This window comes from Myotis daubentonii, chromosome 12 (assembly GCF_963259705.1).
Source record: "Myotis daubentonii chromosome 12, mMyoDau2.1, whole genome shotgun sequence".
NCBI classification, from domain to species: Eukaryota; Metazoa; Chordata; class Mammalia; order Chiroptera; family Vespertilionidae; genus Myotis; species Myotis daubentonii.
Window position 1 is genome coordinate 68756784 of NC_081851.1, and position 16545 is coordinate 68773328.

The window sequence follows — 16545 nt, forward strand, 5'->3', positions numbered from 1 at the left end:
ACCCTCAAGAAATCTAGTGAGACTCTCGAGGATATGAAAAAGGACCAACTAGAAATTAAGCATACACTGACTGAAATCAAGAATATTATACAGAGTTCCAACAGCAGACTAGAGGATCGCAAGAGTCAAGTCAAAGATTTGAAATATGAAGAAGCAAAAAACACCCAACCGGAAAAACAAAAAGAAAAAAGAATCCAAAACCAGGAAGATAGTGTAAGGATCCTCTGGGACAGCTTCAAGCGTACCAACATTTGAATTATAGGGGTGCCAGAAGAAGAGAGAGAGCAAGATATTGGAAACCTATTTGAAGAAATAATGACAGAAAACTTCCCCTACCTGGTGAAAGAAATAGACTTATAAGTCCAGGAAGCACAGAGAACCTCAAACAAAAGGAATCCAAAGAGGACCACACCAAGACACATCATAATTAAAATGCCAAGAGCAAAAGACAAAGAGAGAATCTTAAAAGCAGCAAGAGAAAAGAGGTCAGTTACCTATAAGGGAGTACCCATACGACTGTCAGCTGATTTCTCAACAGAAACTATGCAAGCAAGAAGGGAGTGGCAAGAAATATTCAAAGTGATGAATAGCAAGAACCTACAACCAAGATTACTTTACCCAGCAAAGCTATCATTCAGAATTGAAGGTCAGATAAAGAGCTTCACTGATAAGAAAAAAGGAGTTCATCACCACCAAACCAGTATTATATGAAATGCTAAAAGGTATCCTTTAAGAAGAGGAAGAAGAAGAAAAAGGTAAAGATACAAATTATGAACAGCAAATACACATCTATCAACAAGTGAATCTAAAAATCAAGTGAATAAATAATCTGATGAACAGAATAAACTGGTGAATATAATAGAATCAGGGACATAGAAAGGGAATGGACTGACTATTCTCGGGGGGGAAAGGGTGTGGGGGTGTGGGAAGAGACTGGACAGAAATCCTACACCTATGGATGAGGACAGTGGGGAGCGGGGTGGTAAGGGCAGAGGGTGGGGTGGAAACCGGTGGAGGGGAGCTATGGGGGGAAAAAAGAGGAACAACTGTAATCTGAACAATAAAGATTTAATTTAAAAAACAAAAACAAAAAACAACAACAACAAAAATGGGGCACTTTGTTCTGCTTTGAATTTGCTCACTGACCTCTCTTCTCTGGAGAGTAATTTTAGCTTGATGAGAAAACCCTCGGGGTGTTAGTCCTGCAATTCCACTGCGTGGTTTCGCGTCAGTGCTGCTCTGGGGGCCTGGGTGAGCTTGGCGTGGTCACTGCATTCAGGCCTGGAGGACGTGGTGACAAAGGAGGACCTGGGTGTCCTGTCGTCTTCTGTGGCCTGGGGGCCTGTCCTGGGGGACTGTGGGGGGGGACAGGGCGAGGCCTTGGGGACAGGGAGCTTGAGGCTCACAAGCCTGTGCGGCCTCAGCCTCAGGGTGAACAAGGTGCAACCAGGTGGCAGCAGGCCTGCAGGAGCTCAGCTGGCATCGTTGATGAGAGTCCGAGAGGGATCCAGCAGGCGCTCCCGCTCGCCCTCCTCCGCTGGGGACTGGCTGCGGGACAGGCGGGCCAGCAGCGGGCGGTGCAGCCCGTTGTAGAGGGCAGTGCCCATCAGGAGGATGAGGAAGCCGAGGATCTGCAGCGGGTGGAAGGCCTCCCAGCCCAGCGCCAGGCTCACTGCCCAGATGACGACGGTCCGCAGGCTGTCCAGCACCATGCGGGTGGTGGCACTCATCTCCTTGGTGACGCTGATGCCCGCAAAGTTGAAGAAGGCGATGCTGCTGATGTTGCCCAGCAGCGCCAGGGCGATGAGCGGCTGCCGGCCCACCTGGCAGAAGGCGTCCAGGGCGTCCTCCAGCATCCCTCGAGGGTTTCCGCTGAAGGAGCCGGCAGGGATGTAGTACATGGGCACCAGCAGCAGGGACAGGATCACGAAGCCAAAGAGGCCTGGGGAGAGAAGGGAGCACGTCACACTCTCTGCTTGGCTCCGACTCCCACTCCCAGCACATCGGGGCCGGCAGGCCTCCCCGCATCTCCTGCCACCCCGTCCTTGTGGCCCCCACACCAGGGCCTTCCTCTCAGGACCCAGAGCCGTCCCCTCTCATCCGGAGTTCACAACGGCCACTGAATGGGCTCCAGCTGCCCTTCTCCACGTTAACCCACATTTTCTGACTCCACCAGGAGAAATGCATTTTACATTGCGGCCAGTGTATGCATGCACAGGCACACACACACGTGTGCTTTCACAGAACAGCAGCTACCCTTACAGTGTGCAATGCTCTCTGACTTCTCAATTTCAGTCTACTCGTTTAAGAAAGAATTGCTGGCCATCACCACTACGGTGCCCACGAGTGTGGAAAACCGCTCTCATTCAGCGTCACTGGCCTGTGATAAGGAGCTAAACCAGAATGTAAATCAATGCACCGCTTCATTCAGAGTCTGGCTAGGGGAAAAAGGAGCAGAAACAGAGCATCCGTGACAATGTCGTTGATGTAGTTATGAACATTCTGCCATAGCCCTCAGCCACAGGCCACATTTGGTAGCACTGCTCTAATCCTCCCTGCTAGTTTCATATTTTTAAAGCATAATTTTAATAGTTATTTCCCTGCTTTAAAACCTCTGGTGGTTCTTCCCTGCCTGTCACTTAAATTCACTTGCCTGATGTTTAAGGTTCTCCATATGAACTTAACCTGATCATTTTCCCAACATCAAACCTGCATCTCGCCCAACCGATTCCTCACTGGGTTGTAAACTCAGGTCCAGCCCCCCCTGTCTTCACTCTGTCTGGGGTTCCCTCCTTCCTACTCTGCCTGTTGAAATTGCAGCTCAGATGCCACCTTCCCTGACCCAAGGCACTCAGGTAGGCTTGGCAGGTGCAACATCACTTGAGCACAGGTGACCTGAGCTCAAACCACTGCTTGGTCCACTTCTTGCTGGTCAGCGCCCCTAGGGTGAGGCTTACAACTAATTCATCTTCAGCCTCATCCTCCCTGAGCTCCTGGCCATGTGCACGACGTACGTGGCGAAGGGAGGAAGGAAGCGGGGCACAATGCTCACCCCTCCCAGTGGTCCCTGGCACCCGGACCTGTGCTCCTACACGTGCGTTCACCACACATGCTACCTCCAGTGTGCCCCCGACCAGCGCCCTCCCCCCAGACCGTGCTCACTCACCCTCCGTGCCAACTGCCCGCAGAGGGTGCACATTGTGCTTGTAGACGAACTTCTCCTCGAGCACCATCTGGATGGAGACGATGATCTGGGCCATGATGATCAGCAGGTCCCCTGTGGGAAAGGACCAACAGGCCCAGGGTGAGGGAGGCAGCGAGCCAGAAGGCCATGGGGCTGTGGGCAGGGTGGCGGGCCCAAAGCTGAGGGAAGACGGCCCTCCAGGGGACAGAACAACAGCCCGAGACTTTTGCAGGACAATAGTTCACGAGGCACAGTCATAACGTAACTAATCTGCTGGCCTCGGGGGTGGGTAGGTTGGTAAGGCAGGCACCTCACCCCCTCTGGGCTGAGGTCCCAGAAGGCCCAGAGGCCTGCAGAATGGGGTAAGCAGGTCTTTTGAGCACAGGCGTGGAAACAAACATTTCTGGTTTTTCCAACCTCTGAGTGACCAGGGTGGCCACTTCATTGTAGAATGGGCTGCACTGCTTTCTTTCCGGAGGAAGTGCTCAATACATGTTCATTTCCCTCCTCCCCCAAATCCAGCGGTTTGGGTGCAGACAGGTACATCACAGCACACGCTCTCTGCTTCCTCTGACCCCCGGTTCCTTATCTACCCATTTCTCATGCTGCTTGGGCCTCTGGCCTCCCCTACACTCTATGTGCCAACTTGAGAGCAGGTGCATGTCCACAGCAGCGGGTCCCCACAGGCCCACCCAGGGCTTGGCATGCAGCAGAGCTTGTAACAGCTCGTTGACTGGCTCTGTGCTGGGCTCCTAGAGGACAGGAGGGCGGCCCCTGGGTCCCGACCCCGCTGCACCTGTGATCACTTCGCTGAGCTTGTGCTGATCGTCGTGCTTGCTCAGGAGGTCGGCCAGGCCCACGACCACCAGCCCCGCGATGGTGGCGAGGATGCCCAGCCACTGGCTCAGCACCAGCCTCCGCCCCAGGAAGGCCACTGAGAACAGGCCTGTGAATATGATCACTGCTCCCCGCAGCATCTGGAAACTGGAGGCGCTGGTCATGTTCAGGGCTGGGAGAGGAGACACGTGACATTAGTTCCTGAGAGTCAAGGCTGTCTGTCCGCGACGTGTTCTCAGGGTGCAGACATGCCTCCCATGTGGTATGCGCTCAGTGAATCTCGGGTGGGCCGGGGTGGTGAAGATGAGCTGGGGTGGGAGTGGCTGTTTCATCAATGGCCCCCTTGGGTCATGGGCTTCTCTGAGCCCTACTCGGCCTGGCCTGGCTACTCACCCACATACATGATGCTGGTCCCGGTCATGTCACAAAGGGCTGGGGCCAGGAAAAGAAGGGGGTTGAAGGGCTGCTGGGGATCCATGCTGGCATCTGAGTACCTCGCGGCTCTGCACCGGAGCAGGTAGAAGGCAGCCAAGCAGGAGAACTCCCCCAGGAACATGCCCACCGCCTGCAGGGACAGAACCCTAGGAGTTTAGAGCTGGAGGGAGGGTCACCTTCAACAAAAATATTTTAAACAAAACCTTTCTTCAAACAGGAGCTTACCTATAACCCCAACACATAGAACTGGCACAAGCAACGCTGCTGTGTGTGGGAGGCCAGAGACTGCCGCCTGGGTCACCCCTCAGCCCCTTGAACATCTTGACACAAACCCTAAGGCTGTGTAGAGCCCTGTCTGAAAACTGCTGATCTAGGCCAACCCCTGGTCAAGTTCTAGATGCATAAACAGGCCCAGAGAGGCTCAGGAATTTATTTAAGGTCACAGAGCAAGTTGCTGGCAGAGCTGGGCTGAAAACCGGGTCTCCTACTTCCCTGTGGAGCAATAAGGTGCCTCCTATTTATGGTCCCTGTCCCTGTGGGGTCTGGGCTCCCGATGGATGGAGAGCAGGTTTTGCCACGAGGGTTGATGTTTTCCAAATGTGTCCTGAGTTAACGTGGTGAGGGCTGGCCTCACGGTGACCACTCAGGCCTCTCACAGAGGACTGTGCCCTCTGCTCCCTTCCAGGGCACTCACACTCTGGCCTCTCTTCTGGGGAGGGAGAGAGATGTGGGTAGCTCTCCTGGGAAGCTCTCCTGGGAGCAGGGGGAGACTCCACCCCCAGGACCGGAAACAGCAGGGCCTCCGGGGCCAGGAGGCCTGGGTGACAGGGGGTGGGGAGGATTGGGAGGTGGGGAGGGTCGTGGGGAGGGTGGGGCAGGTACCTGGAGGAAGGGGTGCTGGAAGCTGTGCTCCTTGCTTCCTCCACAGCCCTGGGCCACGAAGTTGTCAGCCCACCTGCAGCAGAGAGAGAAGGTCAAACCCTGTAGTGCAGCGGGTGCCTGCGGACAAGCTCGCTCCTCCCAAGGCCAAAGGCCATACTTGGAGGACTGGGCCCAGAGTGGGGCTCCCTCTCAAAGGGGCCAGTCTCCGCGCAAGGAGTCTTCATCTGGGGGTGTGCACAGAATGTGGGGACTTGAGAACCTTTCGCTGAAATGTCATGAAATTAAGCTTTTCCTCAAATTCTGAACACGGCATTGTAGCACTGGGGCTTTGTCACAGAAACCACAGCTATTCTCATGATCCCACTGTTTACAATTTTATGTGTTAAGAAGCATATAGACACATATTACTATCATGAACTTGCCTTTTTAATGTTCTGATAACTTCATGTCAGCATACTTGGCTTTTTCTGTGATCCTCAGTCTTTTATTTGCCCATTTTAAAACATTACTTTAGAATTCACCAGATTATCAAAGAGACACACAGCACAACAATATCAGGAGTCACTGGTCTCCAAGGGCACTTAGGCCTGGGAAATGCCGCCTGACGCAGACACCTGGTCACCTTCCTGTGACCGGAAGGCTTGGAGGGTCTTTCCAGTGCAGACGCGAAGGCAGATGGCAAGTGCCCGGCACCAGTGAGTACCCTGGCAGGCGGCATAACTGATTATGGCTCGCTTCCCCAAAGAGCCCACACAGGCCCAGAATCCTTCACGGCCCAGGGCGCTGGACAGCTACCACCAACATTCTGTGTTGTCCGCTGTCTGTGCACTGAAGTCCCGCCCTTGAGTTTCACTTTTGCTGGGCTTGGTTGTGTCCCTGTGGTCTAGTCTGATCTCTCTCATTTGAAAGCCCTTCCGAGATTTGGGGACTTTTCCACCTTCTGATTGTTCTAATCTGGCTAAACAGCCCAGCCCTTCCTAACCTCTCACTTCCCTGGCTGCTGGCTTCTGGAAGTGCGCTGGCGGGCCAGGCCCAGAGCCAGGGGCATGTGATCTGGCCCAGACTGAGCCTGGTGAGACAGTGACCCCTCTCTCACGTGGGATGCCCTGGTTAGTTGACATGACTATGTCTGCTGACTCAAGTTAGTTGACACAACTTGGACTGCGTCACACTGCTGACTCAAGTCACTCAGACCCAGGGCTGCTTCCTGTGGGCTGCTGGCCGGCTCCCTCTGCAGCACCCACCGAAGGCAGAGGCTGTCTCGAACTGGAGAGATTCAGGACTTCTCCCAAAAAGTCGGTCAAGAGCAGCCACACTGCAGTGCCCAACCCGACTCCAGAGGCATCCTTGCACAAGCAGGGAAGCCTTCTGCTTCCTGTGCCCCCCACAGAGCCACAACCGTGGTTGTGCCAAGCAGTTAAGAGTCTGGGTTTGACACACATCCTGGCCAGCCCTGGCTTCTCTGTGCCCTAAGTTCGGGGAGGGGAACAGGAAGGTCTTTCCCACAGCCCAGGGCAAGGGCACGATGCCCGGATGCTGGCAGCGGGAGGGCGAGCTGAGTGGTGATGGAGCCCCTGGTCACCCGGGAGGGCAGCCCAGGCCTGTGAGGGAGAGACCACATCTACCCAGGTATCCGAGCACATCCCAGGGCGAGTGAGCAAACAGGGCTATGGCCACCTTATCTCACAGAGGGAGACCCTCACACACTCCCCGAGATGGGGGTGAGAGGGACAGTTAGGAGGGCTCGTGGTTCTTGGGAATGACGAGGCCCAAAGGAGAGCTGCAGGGCGGGGACAGGTTCTGATGTGACTGGTTGGGAAGGCAGAGAGGAATCCGGGTCAGGGGACCGGCTACAACCAGTCCCAGCACCAATGGAGGAAGGCAGCCCTTGCTGCAGAATAAAACCACCCGCTCTCTGGGGCTCATTTCTGCCCGATCCTCTACAGGTTCTGGCTCTTGGGTCCCCAGGGAGGACAGGACATGGGATGTGGGTGGGGGTCACAGACAGCTGTGGCTCAGGGCGGGCATGATTTACAAGCTGCTCGCTTTTGCAGAAGAGCCCCCTGGGCGGGTCTGGGGGAGGCAACTGAGTGAGACAGGAGGAGTGAAGAGGTCAAACCTCACCCAGGGCACAGAGCCAACTTCCCCGGAGGAAGGAGGAACGGAGCAGGTTGGAGAGGTGGGCATTCCTGGGGCTGGAGCCAGGGCTCCTCCAGGAGGGCTAAGGGAGGTCCTGCCAAGTCCACCAGGTCAACCAGAAGCCTTGGCCACGGCAGGTATGGAAGCCCTTCCTCATCCTGGGGCCACACCCAGAGCAGAGATTGGCAGGTTCAAGATGACCACTCACACCTGTCTCACTCTCTGGTTCCACACTCACTGTCATTTAGAGTTAAGTTCAGCAGCCAGCAGCTCCCACCCCCTGCTCCTGGCACATCACTATACAGAAGCTCCAACATTTTTTGGTTGAATGAATGAGACTTCCAGACCCCTCCAAGCAAACAGGCAGGTGCTACGTGCAGCCCAGAGGCAATGTCTCATGAGTCTCGATTTCTCACCTGGTCTGAGGTGCCCCCTGCTGGTGGGACAAGCTGGGCCCAGGGTGGGGCACTGTGTGGGGAGCTGGATGCAGGGTTGGTGCTGAGCTCCTCCCCTCCCCCACCTCCACCCTAAAGGGCTGTCTTTGCTTCCTCCCAGGGGTGGGTCTGCCTGAACAGGTTGGGGCTGGCAGCATTCCCAGCTGAGGAAAAGGAGTCTTTTTGTATCTGAGGGCCTGGGGATGGCTTATAGCCCAAGGGATTAGGTGTCATGGGGACAGGCTGCCCTGCCCAGACTCTCTTCAGCCCGGGAGGAGATCAGGCCAGTGGACACTTTGAGAGGAATGAGGCTTCACATCCTGGCCCTGAGACAGACCTCAGTTCATTGTGCAGGCACAGGAGGGCCTCAGTAGCCCAGAACAAGAGCCAAAATCCAGCCCAGTCCATCTGGGGATGACAGCAATGGCCCTAGCGTGGAATAGCTCTTGGCTATTTGCAAATCATGCCACTAAGATGTTTTTATAAATACAGGGTTCACTGAGTACTGACTTGGTGCCAGGACTGTGCCCAGCACTTCCCGGGGGTTGTCTGGTCGAAGCCTCACAGGGATCCTCATTTACAGACGGGGACTTCAAGGTGTGGGGTGGAGGGTGGAGAGAGGCGTGCTCAGGCTCAGACAGTTAACAACAGGCCCAAACCCATGTGCTGACATTTACATTCAGAAAAGGCAACAGGCCACCTGGAAAGCTGATTTTGAGTTTCATAGGCTGGACAAGTTATAGTGTTCTTATCTATAAAATGGGGATAATTCTGCCCTAGCTGGTTTGGCTCAGTGGCTAGAGCATCGGCCTGCGGACTGAAGGGTCCCAGGTTCAATTCTGGTCCAGGACACATGCCCAGGTTGCGGGCTCAATCCCCAGTAGGGGGTGTGCAGGAGGCAGCCGATCAATGATTCTCTCTCATCATTGATGTTTCTCTCTCTCTCCCTCTCTCCCTTCCTCTTTGAAATCAATAAAAAAAATATTTTTTTTAAAAAATGGGGATAATACTAATGAATTGTCAAAAGTAATAAATAAGATATGTAAGACCTGGTGCATGGCAGGTGGTCAATCAAAGTTCTTTTCTGTGCCTTTTCCCTTTCCCCTTGATTGAGCAGGAGCCACCACCCCTTGTGGTACGCCAGGCTCTGCTCCCGCCTAAAAGCTCTGGAAGAGCATCCCTCCTCCAGGGAGCATCCCTTCTCCAGGAGCATCCCTTCTCCAGTAGCACATCCTTTCTCCGGGACCTACCCTGCTGGCTGAGGCTGAGGTGGCTGGAAGGGCCTTACTACTGCCCCAGCAGTTCCGGAGTTGCAAAGAGGGTGAGAAACTCAGCCATCATCTCACAAAGCTCCTATTACACAGACAGGAACCCAGGGACCAGAGAGGGCTGAGAGCACAGGCCCTGGGTACCCAGGAGTCTACCTCCAGTTCCGAGCCCTCTCCTCACACTTGAGGTTCTCCTATCACCTGCTTATTCCAGTTTCTTTCCACTCCCCTGGCTGAGGTGGGGAAGGGGTTTTACTCTGCAGATGGGTCCTCCATTCTCTGTAGATACTGTTTCCAGGGGGAAAGCCATGGTCTCCAGGGCAGGAGGCCGGTGGGGACCCACCAGGGTCAGGCTGAGGCCGCATGAGCAGGTGCCTCTCTTAGAGTTCCCTGGGCCTCGGCAGGCTGGGGTGGGCTCCCCTTGATGAGGGTGAGTCACCATACATGGCCTTGCCCAGTCAAACTCAAAGCTCAGCATTCTGGGAGGCGAGCGTATCTATGAGTGTGTGGGTGGGTGGGGGAGGGGTTGGACTGAGATGAGGAAGTGGCTGCCCCAGACCCATTGGCTGTGTGTCCATTCCCCGCAGAATCTCTGCCATTTCCTCTTGAGTTCCCGGCTTGTCAAGCCCAGTGAGTCAGCGCCTTTCCCCCACAGAGGGATCCATAGAAAGGCCCAGGGCTTCTCTGCTCCCCAGGGTAACCTGGCTCACGTGGTGATAAATGAGAATGAGCCCTCTCTAAGTAAATCAGAAAATCTTCCTCAGTAGATTTTACCTGCGTCTGGGAAAAGGTGAAAGTCCCGCCCAAGAGAGGGGGACTTTGGGGTACCGCAATTGTAAAGGAATAGGACTGGACCACAATGCTGAGACCTAGGTTCTGGTCCCTGCTCTGACCCAGCCAGCTGAGACACAAAAAGAAGCTTCTCTTGGACCTCTACTGTAAATTGTGGGGGTTAGAATGGATGATTTCTATGTTTCTAACAATTCCAAATGCTGCCCCCCCAAATGACTAGAGAAGTCCCCAGCCTCGTCCCATGTTGGTGATTAAGAGCATGGATTCTAGAGTGGACTACTTATATAAAAGCCTAATATGCTAAGTGTCCGACTGAGGAGTCGATGACCAGTTGTTATGATGTGCACTGACCACGAGTGGGCAGATGCTCCAACTGGTAGGTTAGCTTGCTGCTGGGGTCCAGCCGATCGGGACTGGGTGAGACGGGGCCAGACACGCCCTGGAGCCCTCCCTCGGTCCCTCCCCAGCCACCGGCCCTGGTTGGGACTGGGCAAGATGGCCCTGATCGCCCTGATTGCCAGCCAGGCGGAGGGCCCCCACCTGTGCATGGACTTTCACGCACCGGGCCTCTAGTAAATTCTATAATAGCTGAGTTGAACGTGGGCAAGCAAGTCCATCTTTCCATACCAGTTTCCTGGTCCAGGGACAAGGAGTTTACCTACTTCATAGGATGGCAGTAAGAACTCATTAATTTAACACACGAAAGGCGGCCAGAGACAGGCCTGGCACACGGTGCTCTCTGTGAATTAGCCGATTAGCACTTGCTATGATCACATTCTTATTTCTGTCCCCGCCAAAAACTGCAGTCAGAGTGTGCTTTCAAATTGAGAATTAATTCCCATCAGGATATCCCCAGCCACTTTCCCAAGTTCCTTCGCTCTGAGAGCATCCTCCTCACAGGCTGGCCTTGGAGCACTGTTTAGAGTGCATGAGAGGCCCCCAACAGGCTACAGGGCAGGGGGCAGGATCAAAGGTTGGGTCCCCACTTGGGAGCCTCTCTCCTGCAGCTCAAGGCAAGGCCTCTGGAGGCTGGGGATCCTTCGGCTTCCTACCTGACCGGTTTGGAGCTTTTAAAGGAAGGAGCTGAGTCAGCACCGTTTAGCCCTGGAGGAACTGGGCAATCTCAACTCTCCCTGGGGACAGCAGCCCCGGCAGACCTACAGCCACTCTCTAAGCAGTTGCCTGAGGTCTTGGCTGGAGCTGCGGATGGGCCACTTGTTCTGCTGTGAGCAGATCCTAACTTGAGGTGGGGCCCTCAGGTTGAGTCTCCCTTAGAGCGAAGGCTCACAAAGGAGTGACCTTCAGGAGGCCCCAGGGCTCAGGAGACCAGCTCGGGAGGGACAGACACAGCTGGCACAGAGGGAAGGTGGGCCCCACCCAGAGCGCCACTTCCTCTGGAGAAGGGAGGACACTGTGACTGCCAAGTGGGCACACGTCTGCCTCCTCCACCTCCGATGCTAAGCCTCTCAAAGGCAGAGACCTTCTCTGTCTACCTCCCTGAGTCCAGACGGTGCCTCATACACTGGAGGTGCTTTCCACACGCCTGATGAATTGAATGGGACACTCTTCTCCCAGACCTCTCTTCCGGGGGCATTTCTCACATCACTGACGTCATGTGCTAGGAGCAAAAGCCTCCAAAATGAAATAGACACGACCAGCCCCCTCCTCCCAGGGAGCATTGGCCAGAGGTGACGGCGGTGACTCCTCCTTGCTCTGGAGCCTGACTGGGAGACCACTGTCCACCATTCTCCACGTGCACCTTGGAATCGGCTCAGAGAAAGGCCAGGCTCTGCATCCTGGGGCTCCTAGATGGTGAACAGAGGGGGAAGGCCCTGCTCTGAGGTGGGGGCAGAGAAAGAGGCAAAGAGCTGCCAAGAGAAGGGGCGGCCTCCTGGACCCCCGTCCTCCTCGCACATTACAGAGGGTGGTTCCTCACCCGCATGACAGCCCTGGGTGCTCAATCCCCAACCTCCTAGCAGTGGTTCTCCACCTTCTGGCCCTTTAAATACAGTTCCTCATGTTGTGACCCAACCATAAAATTATTTTCGTTGCTACTTCATAACTGTAATGTTGCTACTATTTTGAATCGTAATGTAAATAAATATCTGATATGCAGGATGGTCTTAGGTGACCCCTGTGAAAGGGTTGTTCGACCGCCAAGGGGGTCGCGACCCACAGGTTGAGAACCGCTGTTAGGGCCTGTCCCCACCCTCCCACCAGCACCGCACCCTCACGCATCACAGCTGAACTGCCCCCCAGCACCCCTGTCTGGGTTAATGGCGCTTCTGTTCTCCAGGAAGACCCTGGAGGGATCACTGTCTCTTGACCCTGTGGGTCAGCCTTGTGGCTTCTCCCGGTCTCTCCCACTGCACTGCCGCCTCCTGGTCCCCTCACCTGCTAGGCAGCAGCCTTGGGGTGGTTGTCCCTGCACCAAACTACTCTTCACCTTGGCCACCGGCCTCATCACGTCATTTTCAGCACCTCACTCCCTGCTCAGAAGCTCCGCTTTGATTCTGGGGTAAAATCCAGCCCGGGCCCTAGGTGCTCCTTAGCCTACTTTCACCTGGCCTTGCTGTCTCCTGCCGCGATGTCCCCGCCGTAACCCTTCCCCGTGAGGGCTGCAGGGCTGCCCTTCTCGGACCCTTCGGCCTGCATGGCCTCCCCGGTAGCTCGCGAGCACCGGCCTGGGGCCGCCCCGACCCCCTCCCAACTCCCCCACCGCCCCGGCCTTGGAAGGGGGTCCCGGGGAGGAACTGGTCCCACTCTCGGTCGTTTAAAGATGGAACTGAGACGCGGAGGTGGAAGTGCCTTGCAGGATCGAGCACACGGCGAGTCAAAGCCGGTGGGGTCCCGCCCGCCGGGGTACCAGCCGCCCCGCATAAGCCAGGCCCCGCACCTCTGGGTGGTCCCTGAACCGAGTGAACCGACCGGAGACACTGGGCGAGCGGGTGAGGCCGGGAGAGGACAGCGGAGAGGGGTGGGCGGAGAAGGTGGGGGGGGGGGTTTCGCTGGCGCCCCGCGGCCGCGGCAGGCCCGGCGGCGCCCCCGCCTCTCCCCCGGCCCCGACTCACTTGGCCGAGAGCGTGTTGATGGAGCCGGTGACGAGCATGAGCCCGGCCAGGAACAGCTGGTACTTGGTCCAGGCCATGGCGGCGGCGGAGGGGGGCGCGACGCTGCAGGGACCCCCGCGACCTCCACGATCCCTCGAAACGACAGCCCCTGACCCGGTCACCCTGGGGTCTCGGGCGCTAGCGCTTCCGGGGCCGGGCGGCACGTGACTCGCGCCGGCCCCGCCCCCGGCCCGCTGGCTCCGCCCCCCGAGCTGGGCGTGCGGTTTCCCACAGGGTGACAACGACAAGTCTCAGTGCCCGGTCTCCCCAGTGATCAAAGGAACTGATGGGACGGCGCCATGAGGGTGCATCTTGGATGTTGGAGCGTTTGGTAAACCGTTTGGAGAAGCTGAGCTGAATGATGTCAGAGGCAAGCTACCAAGTGTTCCTGTCCGGCGTGGGAACCTCCTCTTCACACGGAACCCAGGGACCTCCTACCGCCTGGGATGTGTCCCTAGGGATCTCAGCCCGTGGTGTTGCTCACATCTTCCAGAAAAGTGGTGTAGGAAGCTCATGCCTGCTCCCCGGGAGACCATTTTAGAGCGAAAGAAACGAAATTGATCATGCTAGTGAATGATGGGGTAGGAGTTTGCACACAGTCTTCTGTCTCCCCCAAATCCATGCCTTCAGCCACCCCCATGACGATCACCCCATTGCTTCCTCGTGGATTTCCCGGGGCTGCTAGGAGGCAATCCTGGCAGAAAGCCCTAGGCTTGTTTGCAGAGCTCTCTGGCTTTTAGAATCCTATTCCTGGTTTTCAGGCCGAGAGGAACTGTCCTCATCTCCAGGTTCCTAGTCTGCACCCCGTGAGGCCTTCCAGGATCTGCTTCAGGCCCCCTGGGCACGTTTTCCCCATCACTGCAGATTTTGTTACTAAAATTGCAGAGATAGGACCTGCCTGCCAGCTCTTCCTGCTTACCTACCCTAAGACTGCCTTGAACTTGTGAAAATGACCAATGTTGAATCAGGAAACCTCTCAGGGGACTGCACCAGACCCTTCTGTCGCAGGGAGACCTGCTGTAGGAGGTCACCCAAGAGCCAGGGGTTTCCCAGAGGAGGGCATGGCACAGAGGTATGAGTGGACAGGGCGTGTGTCTGGCCCACGGACCACCTGGGAGCGTTCCTTGTCTGGAGCCCATTCTCATAAGCCTGAGGGAGATGGGAGACTCAGAAGGAGCTTTCTGAGCTTCTTGTCCTCGACATGAGGTTCATGTGTTTTAAGAGGAATTAATTCAGCTATCCCAAAAGACCTACTGAGGTTCCGGGACCTGTAGAGATAGATGAAGTGCAGCGTTTATCCCAGGGGGCCGGTTGGTGCATGCCACACCCTGGACAACCCCTCACTATTGGGGGCAGTTCCCACAGGCCACAGTGACACGCTCAGTGGGACTCTGGACCATTTCCCCCAAGTGTCCAAGCCAAGGGCACTGTCCTGAAGTAAACATTATTCATGATCAATGGTGTCACCAGCCCGACATGATGTCACTAGCAGCACAGTCTTGGCCTGTCTCTATAGCCATATCTTAAAATGAATCTTAATTTATTGCCATTATTTGACCATTCATCAGCTGTTGTCCTTGGAGCCTAGGAGACAGGAGGGTTTATTTGGAAAGGGAGCCCGCTAAGTGCCAGGCCCAGAGCCAGACGTGAGACCCCAAAGACAAGTGAGACAAGGTCCCTACCCTCAGGGAATTCGGGATGTTGTGGAGGAGAGGGGTGAGCACACGGGTAACCATGTAGCAATGTTTAAGAGACAGAGGGAGCTGGGAAAGGCATGCGGTTCCTCAAGAGGTGCAGGAACGAGGGCATGAGGGTGACAATCAGAGCTGTCCTAGATTGGGCACCCCATCTGTGTCCACTTGTGCTGGGAGCTTGGCCACCGTGGCCTCAGTTCTCACAGTCGCCCCATGTGCTGAATGTTAAGCCCAGATTTCAGGATCCCCAATAGACCACCAGGGAGCCAGCTGAGTCCGATGCAAAAGCAGATAGAGTCTTTATTCAAGCTAGCTCGTGCTCCCCGACCACACTCGCCGACGCAGCTGCAGGGGGCATAGAGAGCTAGCCCTGTGGGAAGAGGGGTTTTATAGGGGGGTTGGAGTAAGGGGAGGAGAGAGGACTGTGGGCCCTGCCGATTGGGTAGGTGCAAGTCTGGGTCTTGTTACACAGAGTGTGGTTGTGTCTATGGTGCGCACTTCCCTTGATTGTCATTGGTTAGTAGAGGCTTGGGCTTCCAGGAAGAAGCTCCTTGCTGAGCACATGGCTAATGGCTGCTGCCCAAAAATGGAGGATCCGGGGTAAGATAGAGGGCGTAGCCCTCGCCCTTTCACTGAAATTTAGGGAAGATTTGAGCAGGGGCTTGACAGAGGAGCAGAATTGCTCCAGGTGGAGAAAGGGGTCATGCGGGGCAAAGACTACCATGTGGACATTGTGGAATGGCCAGCCACCCTCATGTTGGGGAATGACCTACAGTGAGGCTCCAGGTCTCTGCCAGCCTGGCTAGACTGGGCTTTACAGGTGAAAACCAGGGTTGACATTGGTGTTCCCAGGTAGCAGGGACCTCAGGCTAGGCATTAAAGAGCACTTCCCTTGCATAAGTGCACGATCAGGGCTTTGGGACTTTTCTCCCAAAGTCAGGGACACTTTGAACAAATTTGCATGCTACCTTCAAAGAGCCTCTAATTTCCAGAGTCAAATAAAACCGCATCAGTGCAAACCCCTGCATTTGTATTCAAAGCTGACGGCCAGCCTGTGACTTGTCTGAAAGATTGAACATTTCCCCAATCAATTGAATCACAACCTGGATTAGGAGAGAGTTATTTTACCCTGGGAAGGACAGAGACAGTTCAGTCAGACCTGTTGTGCTTAGAACACGTTTTTTTTTTTTTTTTTTTTTTTTGCTGTATGTCCTTGGGCTACTTCCCTCATGTGTGGCCTGTTCCTCTGGTAGAGTGTGACCGTCTCATGGGCAGGTGACAAAGATTCTTTGCTTGACCAAACTTTAATCAAAAATGAGCCTGCTCCTGGGCCCATCTATGTATTTTCTTATAAAATCCTGTTTTAGCAAGAACCCTGCAAAGTCAGTTTAACCAGAACCATCCACCCTCCATATCTGATCACCCCCCCCCCTCCCCCGCCAACACTCCTTCAGGGGATGGCTAATGACCCTGGCCTGCTGTCAGGTTAGCAGGAATCCTGTTGGGTCAGTTTAGCCAGAATCCCCCTTACATCTGACGTTCCCTCTTAGTAATTTCCCACCCACTGGCCTCACCCTGCTATTCGGCTGTAAATGACCATTGCCCAGGCTGGGTTTGGAAATGAACTCCTATAGCCCTGCAGGGACTGAGGTCTGGTTTTCCCTGTTGCGATATTGCTTTTATTGCTTTAACTACTGTCTGGTTCTGGTTTTCCTTTGACACAGGACTGGGTGTCCAGTTGCCTGTCTCTCCCAACAGGGTGGGCATTGC

General features: G+C 55.2%; 1 protein-coding gene across 1 annotated transcript; it reads right to left on the reverse strand.

Moving 5' to 3' along the window:
- Positions 1 to 1049: 1049 nt before the first annotated feature.
- On the reverse strand, positions 1050 to 13257 carry SLC35F6 (solute carrier family 35 member F6). Its single transcript, XM_059660357.1, has 6 exons — positions 13043 to 13257; positions 5339 to 5411; positions 4415 to 4586; positions 3981 to 4193; positions 3167 to 3277; positions 1050 to 1942 (listed from the first exon to the last, which is right to left on the reverse strand). Exons 1-6 carry the CDS (start codon positions 13117 to 13119, stop codon positions 1473 to 1475), a joined length of 1116 nt encoding a protein of 371 aa, XP_059516340.1. The 5' UTR covers positions 13120 to 13257; the 3' UTR covers positions 1050 to 1472.
- Between the last annotated feature and the right edge of the window lie 3288 nt (positions 13258 to 16545).